The following is a 12,849-nucleotide window of genomic DNA, read 5'->3' as shown; positions in this document are numbered from 1 at the left end:
TCATTTAAAAAAGACTTCCTTATAGCGTCTCGATGAAATATTTCACAGTATTTTTAACCAATAAGTTAAACTTATTGTTCTAATTATTAACTATAAAGAGCATTTAAAATTTAACACTAGGTACATGTCGGGCTACTACGTTCAATGATTAAACATCATCATGGGTCGCATCCGTCGGAAGTGTAACTGGGGCAGAGGCGTAGCGACCCTTCCCGGCGCCCGGGGACAAACTTTTCGATTTGCACCCCACCTCAAGATTTCGATTTGCACCCCCCCCCCCCTCAAACTTTCGATTTACACCCCCTCGAGATTTCCATTTGCACCCTCCCCCCCCCTCAAACTTTCGATTTGCACCCCCACCTCGAGATTTCCATTTGCACCCCCCCCCCTCAAACTTTCGATTTGCACCCCCTCAACCTTTCAATTTATGTACGTTCCAAACGCCCTTAACAACCCAGCGGTCGCTGATGTCTGTTCTAACCAGTTTTTCCTTGAGAGTAAATAACGAACGCTCAAGTCCTTCACACAGAACACTCTGGGTCGCCATGACAGCAGTGTGGTCGACCCCATCTTCCACAAGGCGGATCCAATACATACAGCGTCTTTTTTTACATTTAAAAAACGTATTGAAAAAACAAAACAGGGTCATACGTCTTCTTCTTCTACATTCTTAATTTTTGTGTTGGAAGAGATTCCCTCAAACAAAGTTAAGGGCCTTACGTCTAAAAATTCGCAATTAGTAACAGGTCTAAGAAAACCTTATAAAAATTGTCTTATTCTAGTGTGTATGACTAGAACAAAAACACATAGTAAGTATTTAGCCTACATTTTACTTCAACAATACACCATAGTAAATGACCAACCTTATTCACTGTCTTAAAAACGGATAATTTTCTATTTTTATTTTTAACTAAATTTTTTGTTTGGCCCAATTTAAAAATAAGAAGCTAACGTATTCATAATATGAAAAAAGTTAAATCTATATTTGAATTGTGTTATATCCTTATTTAAATCCATTCAATTTTGAAATGACAAAGATACATATTATATTGACTGTTTTGTGAGATATGCAATACAAGTTCAACATTTCTCAAATTTATTTTACTAATTTTACCAAAATTATTGACATGTGAGGGGTCGGCTTGGTTGAGTTGCTAAACCGAAAAGTCTCGAGTTAGAACCCTCGGGCAGATGAGGCTCGTTAGCTGGGGACAGCCACTCTTCTAGGAGAGACAACTCCAACATCAAAACAACTGCTGCCTTGTAGTTTGTCCTTGGTTGAACAAAGGCTATGGAAGCAAATCCAAAAAGAAAAGCAGGCTGAAATCGGAGTCAATGGCCTCAATGGCGCATAACCAGTTGACACGTACCGCTTAATTGTGTTGGAGGCGTGATCGAGTCGGCAAAAAGCTCATGGTTGATAAATTCGAAAAAGTCTCGAGTTCAAACCCTCTGGCAGATAAGGCTCGATCCCTTTCAACACTAAAAATTAAGAACGAAGAAGAAGAAAAATGACATGTGATTCATAAACGCAAACCCTAACGCAAATACAAACACAAACACATATGCAAGCGTAAACTAAAACAAAAACATAACCGCAAACACAAATGTATACACAAACGCAAACAATAAAGCAAGGATAAATTAACATAATCATACAGGACATAAGTAACTGCTGATAAACCGTTATTGATAAAAATAATTAATAAACATTGCATTCATTGCATACAATAAATAAAAGGTAGTAGGTCTATTTGAGAAAAACCTGTGTTTTGCCTATCTCATTGCACTTTATCCAACCATGCTAATTAAATTTTGTTCAACATCAAATTACCCAAAAAAAAGTGTTTTTTCTGCCTTACAATTTTTTTTATTTAATCGTATGTCAAGAGAAGTATATGGTAAAAACGGACGTAATTTAAATCCTTTGTTTAACAAAATAAGAATTTTTTATTTTGATTTAAAATGATAAGTTAAAAAATTAAAATCTACTTTAAAAAATATGGTCAACATAGGTTTTTTAATCATTAATTTAGATTTTAGTACAAAACTTGATAGTCTAAAAGTTTTAAAGAAAGCTAACCAAGTCGAGATTTTTACTATGTGCCATTCTTTCATATACCTCCAGAGACAACGAGTCCATTTCATCAGTTAGATTCTTAGAAGGATAAGTCCTTTGTGAACTACTAAGGGTATTGACAATTAAAACGATTTCCAAATATATTTTTAAAAATTGCAAATAAGGCCTAATAGACAACCCAACGCTATTTGGAATATTTGGGCTTAGCATTAAATTAAATTAAAGCAAATTACAAATTTTAGAAATCTAATAAAAAATGCCTTGGATGATCTGTTAGTGTCTTATATTTCGACGCCTATAGAGCATATCATAGAAGGCAGTTTTAATACAAGATATTTAAAACTGTGATACTAAACATTGAATGTGTAGTGTTTGTCGGCCCGTTTAGTGTTTGCAAAACGCTGGGCATAAACATATTTAAGAGTGATCTTACTTTGACTAATGTAACTATCAAATACGAAAGATAAATCGAATTACTCACCATGCACATTTGTACAAGGCATTGATCGTATTTTTATAGAAAATTATATTTTTTTCTTGTATGTGAAATTTCATTTAAAATAATAGTCAAGTTATAGGCTTTTGAAAAATTTAAAGTAGAAAAAGTTCCACTTTCGGTTATCGGAAATCGCTGAAAAGTTGATACAGATCTACAAATTCAATATAATACTTATATATGAAATTTCATCAACCTAGCTGCAACGGTACTCAAGTTATCGTGCTTACAGACACACATACACACACACAGACATATGGGCAAGATTGCAAAATTATGTTTTTTTTTCGTCTCAGGGAGTGTAAAACGTCGAGATTGTTTTTTTTTTTGCACGATTATAATACTTTCTCTATACTATGTATATACGAGAAAGTAAAAACATACTATGCATTTCGCGCTTCGTAACATACAAATCATGAACGACATAAAACTGCAGAACTAAGAAATTGCCTTTATGACAGTCGTAAAATTAAAAGCAATTTGAATTTTCAAAGAAGTTAACAATACGGTGCACCTAAACCTTGCCACAGTTATTATTGACAAGTGTAAGGAAAATGCGTAATAATGGTTCCGGACAGATATCGCTTTCTTGTAAAGCAGCATGCAGTGTAAAGAATGTTTCGCTGAAAAGCATTCGTATTTGTCATAAAGAATTCTATAGCTCGATTCAACAGAAAGTGCCATACGAACCGCAACCTTTACACGAATAATAGGAACATGTGTAGGATCGGGACATTCCCCATTTACATAGAAATTCCGTAAAATTGTACACATTTATTATACAGATATGGTTATTAATTGTACACCACGGTGAAAATCCCAAAAAGAAATTGGCACTGTAACCGGCTTTGACGTAGCTTCATCCTGCAATAATTTCAATAGCTGGTGTGCTATAAAAATAAGGCGCTGAACCTTTTTCGAGAATGATTTAAAAACATCATTCAATCTACGATATTTAACTGAGGCTTACAGAATAACTTTTTGTTTTTATTTTTTTACTTTCTCGTATATATAACAACGAGGTATAGAGAAAGTCTTGTAATCGTGCAAAAAAAAAAAAAACATCGCGATTTTTACAAATCTCGACGTTTTACACCTCCTTGAGTCGGAAAAACATAGTTTTGCAATCTTGACCGTATGTCTGTGTATGTGTGTGTGTGTGTGTCTGTAAACACGATAACTTGAGTACCGTTACAGCTATTTAAAAAAATATGATGAGGGACATTATACAATAAGCAGAAAAACACGCAGTTAGCCATACTAAGTATAGACCAGCAAAAAGCCTTTGATAGAGTAGAGCATGGGTTCCCAAACTGAGGGTCGCGACCCCGTTTTCTGGGGGGGGGGGGTCTCCAACTGGTAGACTAAACCCTAGCAATGCTTTCAGACTAAAACATTTGGACAGAGTTAGAATAGAACCGCTATACCCCCCATTAGCACAGTACTATATAGGCCATAGAATAAACACCATTCTGATGACTAACTATATGACATCACATTACGGAGGTAGTTTCAACAGAGATTCCCTAAAATCTTCAAAACAGATAGAAACATTATAAGGCAGTTGGTCGGCAACCTTTTGAGCCGATAGTTACAGTTTACAAATGTACCCAGTTTTGAAAGAGCCACATCAATTTTCATTTCAATATTTGCTATTTGATTAGGATTAAGTATATAGAATCTATCCTCCCTCACTCCATAATATAAAGATACTTTATATAGGAAATATATACGTTTACCAGAGTTCATCGCCCCCTTCCTACCCCAAAAGTTTCAAGTACCTCAGATCCACCCCCCACACCCCTTGGAAGAACCACTGACAAACACAGACACACACGTACACCAAGGAGGTCACTCTACTAATGTGTCGAATTTTACCCGACCGTAGACTAGTTATACTATTGATTTAATTATTCAGTCTTTATAATCTTTTCAAATTAACACGTATTTAAAATCCATTCAAGCTCTGTGGTTCCAGATTTGACGTGTGCAGGAATCGTATCAAAAGAGACGCAAATCTATGCAGGCTTAGAGGGAATTAGTCTGCTAGGTCGCGTATTGATATCGCGCTGGATCTGCAGTTATAGATATGCTACATACATTCCGTAAATACTAAACTAATTAGTTTATACACGTTTTAGAGATCGTAAGTAAATGTTTTCAAACTTATTTTTTATTGCAATCGTTTTGATCGTTTAGTGAACAATTATAATTATTAAAATAATTGTTTATGTGTGTGTGTGCATGTGTGTGTGAGTGTGTTACATTATAGTAAAAATATTACTATTGTACAAAGTGGCCAACTGATACAAGTAGATCTAAAACACAATTTGCAGTTAACAGGAAATCGGATTTTAATACACAGACTCAATTTCTCACGTTTTGTATCCACTATAATTAGATCTGCATCTTTTTTTTTTAAAATTTTTGGTGTAAAGATGGAGTTGTCAAACATATTCGTGTGTTTTGTGATTCGATCTGATGAACAAAAAGTTAATTTTTTTTTAAAATCATAAAACGTTTTATTTCTAAACTTATGAATATTTAGTTTTAAAACGGAAGTTTTGAAAACGATTGGCTTAGTATAATATTTTTAAAGCCAAAAAGAAAATTGTCGCAATAATTACCAATCGCTCACAAAACTTCGGTTATAAAACTAAATATTTAAAACTGTCTTTCAAAGTTAAATTTATGATATAAAGTTGCATGAAAAAAAACAGGGTCTACTTTTACGTTTCAGGTCGAGGCCATGTACAAGAAAATGTTGTTCTGGCTGTTTTGGTTTCTGGTGTGGACATTGACGTCATTCACGTCACACTACTGTGGGAAAATGTTTATACAAAACAGTCAGTTGATGGAGGCCGCTGGGTGGACGTTTGCTGTGTGTCTGACAATTGTTCAGGTGAGTCTCGTTTTGGGTGGGGATGTAGTGGGGATTTATTTTTTACAAACATGTGTTTTCGCAGTTCCAATACATCTGTTTAGGATTTATTAAAATGTGTAACAAATTTTTTTCGTGTAAGCTTGACTCCAGTTAAAGAATATGAATTTGTTAATTTTTTTTTCATCTGTAACTATTGGTCACAATTGAAACATACTCCAACTAATTTGTACCCGTGAAACGACTTACGAAAAACCCGTTTATTTATCACATCAGTTCAATCAATATTTTACTCAAAAATTTTAGCACGCACATATGTTGCACTGTTGTCTTGTTTTTTGTTTGTTTTCCTTTTGTTTTGGAATTTAAGATCTAAGGCTTTTTGAACACTTTTTTCATGTTTGGCACATGAAAGTAAGAATTAAACAGCAAAAAAAGTGTTGAAAACAATTTTGGTAATCACGGAAACCCCAAAAAACCTCCGCCATTTTAAAGTTTTCGGTCTTTTTAAAAACGCTATGGCTTTTTATTTATGTACTTATAGCCATCAAATTAAACGGCATGAATTTCATTATATTTTAAAACTTTTGTCACGTAAACCTTTTGATATATTTACTGGTCAGAGTTTTACAAGGTCGGAAAAATCGTACCCTTTTTAGAATTCAAAAGTTTCAAAATTTGCATATTGTTTACCATAAACGTTTTTTCTATGAAAGCAATCACAATTCCCTCATAACAAAAGTTTCATTTTTGCATGAAGAAAAATTACTGAAAATGTAGTGGGCATTTTTTAATAAATAAAAAAGTGGTAGACTTTTTAGAGTTAAAAAATGCGAACTGAGAAAAACAGCAAAAAGTAAGAAAATTTAGGTCACGAAAATACCATATCTGTGTAATTTGTAAAGCCGATTGTAAGCTTTTGTTTCTGAGATGATAGATGATTGAAAATACGCTTATCAAATACATGCGAAATGAGGCTTTCCAATTGTGCCATATACAATATGATAACGGATATAAAAACTGTATAGAGAGCTTGAAAGATTAAGAAAAAATGATTTTTTTATTAATAGGGTCATAAAAATAAAAATTGTATTTTTAAAACAACATATTATTTTCATTTAGTCTATTATTTTCTTAATACAAAAAATGGACTAAGTATCCAAAAGTGCAATAAACCAATCATGACAAAAAACCAGGAATTTGGTGATTTTGAAAGGAGCATATCCTCATATTAAAATGAAGTAAGGATATAAAAACTACCAAAACTCACAATTTAATTAACTTTATAGCATACAGGTGAGTCTGTATTCTATTGACAATGCTATACTATTGAAATTAACTTATTCTTTTGTCTTTTAATAATCCATGTTGTCCGTTGGTCACGTGACACGATCTATAACACAACCCGGTTTATCCGTATATTTTTCTGACTTGCTGGGAAACTTTGAACATGTACGATTTATCAACTGTACACAACAAATGAGGAAGGGGTGGGGGGGGGGGAGGCCTCAAGACACTCGAAGGTAACCACCGAGCCGTGACAAGCGTCGATAATTTGGTGCTGCATGAATCTATGCCATTGAAACTGTAGCGCTAATATATCCGTTAACTTTCTACATGAGGGCGTTTTTACGTAGGGTAAAGACCCACTTAAGACCAGAGAGTGAATACTGGGCTATTGCACGTTTGTGTATTTGATGCTGTTGATTTAAAATGTGACGGTTGCTTTACAATTTGATTTGCTTGTACGGGATAGCTTTGGTTTAGAGTCGACTGCCATTGATGGGCATAGAGTCAATAGAAATTAACGAGACTGGGTATAGAATTATTCACCTGTTGAAGTCCATGCTGCATTAAGCCTTTACAAAAACATTGTTATAATTTTGAACCGTTGTCTTTTTACGGACACAACATTTAAAGAAATGGTTTTATTTCTAACTTGAAATAGAGCTAGAACTTGCGGTTATCAGCAAATTTACTTAATATACTTTAAAAGGAGAAAAAACTACTTTAAAACAAAATTTAGTTGATGCAAATTTACACTAAGAATCAAAACAAAATCCGTTCCGTAATAATCGCACAAGAACATCTAAAAGTGATACATTTTTTTTAGATATTAAAAAAAAAGGATAGGATTTGTGTACGTCTACGACAGAGCAAAGTCATACATTCTCGCAACATCTCCTAATTAGGTAAACCGTTTTAGCTTTTTTTTTCCAGTAAAATGCTGCTTATATTATTGTTGTGAATGTATGCCATTTCAACCCTACGTTCTAATGTTACTGTATCGTTTAGAGTTCTGCGTTTGTGGCGGCCATGAAAATTCAAGTTTCGGGTCATTGGTTGATCCTGGGGTCACATATTCTGTCCACCTTGATGACAAACTTATCAATGGCCGCTACACAGGTAAGTAGCATCATAAACTTGGGGGTTTTAATACATAGGACACGTCAAATAAGGAAAGTCAAGGCAAACGACATCTATGGGGGGGGGGGTGTTACTGGTCAGTTGTAGGTTAGACAGAAATAGGCTAGAATATTGTAGAACTAGGGGAGAGTGCGTGTGTGAGTTGAATTTACCCTAGAGTATAGTTAACACCGGTGTGTTTATGTATTGTTATCCCAAGATCGAATGCGGTATAAAAGCTGAAGGGAATGATTGCAGCAGTTAGGGCGAGGGCTACTGTGTAATGTGGAGAATTGAGACCATATAAAGTACTGAAGATTATTTTCTGAGTTGAACTAATCCCGGACGTAACAGGGGGGAGGATAAGCGCATGATCACTAACTATAGGTTGTTGCACTCTGTCTACGAGTAAAAGTGTGTGTCCATCCATTACTGAAGAGGATATTTATATAAAGACTGAAAGAAGCAACAGTAGTGTTTCTTATTTTTTTGTGAGTAGAGAATAGACCAAAGCAAGGTATCGACTGGTTAATTGCCTGTTTTAGAGCGATACAATTATATTTCAAGACTTTAATATTTGTATACATGTTTCTCATTCTGTCGAAACAAAAAATTTCTACTCTCCCCCCCCCCCCCCGGGCAGGCATCGTCGACGTTTACCATCAAGATGCTGGAACCAGTAGTGATGCTTGTTGTTAGTCGCTCACAGATATCTACACAAAAACTTATTAGCATACCTGTCATTTTTATAGGAGCTTTTCTTTTTACCGGTAGGGGAATATTAAAATAATGATAATCCTGAAATAGCAATGTATCAATATTAAAAAAAAAAATTATGTCTATAATAATACATGTGTCGAGACTTCAAGCATTAAAAAATAAATACATTACTTTTACCCCAGGTATTCTAATGGCAAGATCAGGAGACTTGACTGGAATTATTTTCGCTTTTTTGTCTAACATATTCCTGGCGGTTCGAAACACCCAGCTAAAGCGCCATAACACGAAGATTAAGCTAAAACACTCAAAATGCCCCCCACAAATCACCACACTAGCAAGTGTGGCTGGTGTTTGCCTGTTGGCAGGTTTATCTGTGTTCAACGTTTTCTCGAACCTTCGAGCAAATCTTATATTCCTAGTCCTTGGATCAGCTGCTTGCCATGTTACCTACACAAGCGTCTCAACAGAAATACTCAAGGTAGATACTGTCTGCAGTATTACATGTGCCCCTGTTATTTTAATAATTTTACACAAAACCTAATTTTTAAAGTAGTAGTTTGTTTTAATATCCGTATTTAGGAATGTTTGATCAATTATTCTTTTCGAAAAAAAACCCATTTATAATTCAAGTCATGGTTGAACCAAACATGTTTTAAGTCTGCAAGAGTTCTCACCAAATGTCGCCTCTTATTTTAACATTCGATTTATAGTTTTTTTATTACTAAAATATCAACATTTCATAAGAAACAATGTGACATGTAGTAACTGTAATGATACAAACTAATAGTTTCATGAAATGTAATAAATGTGATTATACCCATACATGGAATGTAATAACTGATACACACTGCTACTTAAATAAAATGTAATAACTGTGATGGTCCAAAATACTATTTTAATAAAATGTAATAACTGTGATCATACAAACTACTACATTATGAAATGTTATAACTGTGATGATAAACAATACTACTTTCAAAAAATATAATAACTGTGATGATATAAACTACTACTTGCATGAAATGTAATGACTGTGATGATACAAACAACTACTTGACAGAGAATGTCTGACACTGTGAGTCACTCAGTCGCCAACATCGCCAAGAGACTTCTGATCGTGCTCTTCATGTACGCCACAGGCCAGCGTCAGGCTGGTGCCATGAATGGACTGGGTCTGGTAGTCTGTACAGTTGGACTCCTGGCGTGTTTCCGTGAGGACAGTAAACACAGGGCTCCACCAGAACAAGATGCTGAGGGCCACACAACAGCAGATTCGTCAGGTACTTGACAATACAATCCTCTGTTTCTTGCATGATTGTTTTATTTGGTGGGGGGGGGGGGGAGGCAGTTATATTTCCAAGGGTCTTTCCTACACAGCCTCTGAAGAATGGCTGAAAAACTCGATAAAGTAATCAGAGTAAGCTTCAGGCATCTCTGTGGGGATGAGGGGGGGGGGGAGGGGAGAGAGAAAGCAGGTTTGCCGCACCCCCACCCTCCCAACAAAATATAATTTGTAGAGATAATATAAAATGTAATATACTTTTACCAGTGTGTCCTCCGGTAAATTTAGTCCGCCAACCCACCCCAACATTTTTAAGTACTCCCTCCGCGGAGAAAGAAAAACCTGAAAGAACACTAAATGAAAAATGGTGTTTAGTTTCTAGAATATCTTATTTTAACTGTAGTTTTAATACACTATATACTATGTAGTAGTAGATATCGAGATACATCCGCTCATATCTATAATAGTACATTTTATGAAACGTAATAACAAAGTATTTTCTATACATCATTGAATGGTTACACATGTTAAATAATAGATAATGTTTGATAAAGTAGACCTTTACAATTGTGTCGGGTAAGGTAGAAGACGGCTAGGCCCACCCAAGCCGTAAATCAAGTTAGGTAGGTTAAACTTAGCCTATTATATTTCATTGATCCAGATAAGTGTCAACTGTCATCAATATATTATTGGTTGTGCGCTAAAACTGAAGTAAGGAAAAATGGCTTTGTAAATTGTTTGCAATATTTTTTTTTATTTCATGTCTTATATAATTTAAGAATGAATACTAGTAAATGACAATTAATCAAAAACGCTGCCATTTTATTTCCAGAACCGAGAAAACTCGTATTGTTTTCTATGTGGTCAATCGCCATATTGATCATCGCAATAGTAAACAATGAAAAAACTGCTGGGACGCCAAGTGTCAAGAAAATTCCCGTCTGGCCGGATGTGACGACTCTAGAAACACCAAGTCGTCTTGTGGACTACAACGTTACCTCCCATGTTACCTCAGACCAGCATCAAAGGGAGATCACTCTACCAGAGTTCCTGTCGTGGAACCTGACCGAGCACCCGTACGAGACGAACCTACTGGCGAGTCGCCTAACGAAACACGAGGACATCGTGAGCGAGGCCCAGCGCGTGCTGATGAACATCCTGTCTGAGCTGACTAGAGGGGCTGATCACGTGATGTTGATGGAGATCGCAGTATACGAGAACAAGGGCGATCCGGCCATTTCTGCTGGCGAAGTTTTTTTGTTGAAAAAACTCAACAAAACAATAATTTATTACTGCTCAACTTTTGAATGTACCGACAACAATCTGGACAAAGCCGTAAACATAAGCAATATGTATCCGCCACATAAGTTAGTTATATTTATGCAAGGAGGAGGAAATATCGCAATGTATCCAGCTGTTGATTTAATTCGGCGTTCAGTTATCCAAAGGTTCTCAAAATTTAGGATGGTTGTGTTTTCACAATCTGTTTACTACCACTTTAAAGAAGACATACTACGCTGTCAGAAAATATACTCCAACGTTACAAATCTAACCATGCTCATAAGAGATAAACAATCGTACGGGCTAGCGAAATCTTATTTTAAAGGTGTTCAAATTATCCTAGCACCGGATATGGCATTTGGAATAGGAGTCGTTAAGAGAACATTCGCTCCTGCGTTTGATATCCTGTGGCTGCGAAGGCAAGACGATGAAGCGAAACATTATATCAAAAGTTTTCAGCGTAGCCTTGGTAACGTGACGATCCACGTAGCTGATTGGTGGAAGTGGTTGTCTAATAAGGGGGAGTCAGACATGGAGACAGCTTTCAACATCGCGCACAGCGGGCTGGTCTTTCTCCAGAGGGGTCGAGTGGTCATCACTGACCGCCTGCACGGCCACATCCTCAGCACGCTGTTGAGAATCCCCCACGTGATCGTGGACAACCCGCCAGCGAGAAAACTCTCCTCGTTCCACACCACATGGACAGCTGGTCTGAGTGATGTTACCATGGTTACAAACGAAACTGAGGCTTTGGATTCTGCCCTCCTGTTGCTATTGAGGTTTTCGGATAAAATACCGGAAGTGTTTATAAACAATGCGAAGATTCAGTTAGGCAATACTAGTGCGAAATCCGGAATGGAACAACAGATAAATACCGTGCTAAAATATTATAACGTATTTATATTCTGGTTTGTAGTATTTATAATCTAAAATGAATACATAGGGTACTGACTTTATTATTTTTATTGTAGAGTGCATTAATATTAAAACAAGTATTAAAATTATGTTCATTTATATCATAGTAAATCGTCGCGATGTTTTTAACAAATGTTTACAACGCCTTAATATATAAGAAATTAATTATTTTGATACATCGGAAGTATTGCACTACAACATATACGTTTTAGATATACTGCTCGCCAAACGTGGTATGGTGTAGCCTCCTGCTTTACGTCTGAGGCTGACAGCAATTAGATTAGGTCCTATATAAAAACAGTATTATTAGCAATTTTAATGTATGTGATCATTGTATATCGTTTGGCTATTCTAAAATGAGTTTGTTAGAAAAAAAAACATACGTTTTTAAAATTCAGCACTTTTTTCATATTTGTAAATATAGCTTTCACATATGCTGCAAAGATAGCAGACACTTGAGTGTACATCGGTAGGTGATGTTTGCATCGCTGCATAGCCACCCGGCGTACATAAATGTGTCAGGTATTCGTGCAGCCCCCCCCCCCCCCCCCACACCAACCTCCCCACCATACAAGACTAACACTCTGTTCTAACGAAACTGTTAACATGATGTTGTAATCTACATAGACGTCTTCCTACTGTTTACCATGGGCTAACATAGTTTATACAGCTCTATGTTCATAGAACATAACACTCAGACACGTTAATGAGTTAGTATTGTACTACCGTGATTAAATATCATCCAAACCGCGGGTACCAAATCAATAGCCCAAGTCTCCAATTGGGGT

The 12,849-nt window shown here is 35.8% G+C and overlaps 1 protein-coding gene across 1 annotated transcript; it reads left to right on the top strand.

Moving 5' to 3' along the window:
• Positions 1-4,587: 4,587 nt before the first annotated feature.
• On the top strand, positions 4,588-12,152 carry LOC131943696 (uncharacterized). The gene is made up of 7 exons (XM_059303910.1): positions 4,588-4,722; positions 5,317-5,478; positions 7,753-7,863; positions 8,507-8,633; positions 8,766-9,061; positions 9,644-9,863; positions 10,698-12,152. The coding sequence occupies exons 2-7, from the start codon at positions 5,326-5,328 to the stop codon at positions 12,074-12,076; spliced, it is 2,286 nt and encodes a 761-aa protein (XP_059159893.1). The 5' UTR covers positions 4,588-4,722; positions 5,317-5,325; the 3' UTR covers positions 12,077-12,152.
• The last annotated feature ends 697 nt before the right edge of the window (positions 12,153-12,849 follow it).

This window comes from Physella acuta, unplaced genomic scaffold, assembly GCF_028476545.2.
Source record: "Physella acuta isolate Inbredline_101_S28 unplaced genomic scaffold, ASM2847654v3 ptg000464l, whole genome shotgun sequence".
Taxonomy (NCBI): domain Eukaryota; kingdom Metazoa; phylum Mollusca; class Gastropoda; family Physidae; genus Physella; species Physella acuta.
This window is presented reverse-complemented; position numbering and strand designations above follow the sequence as displayed.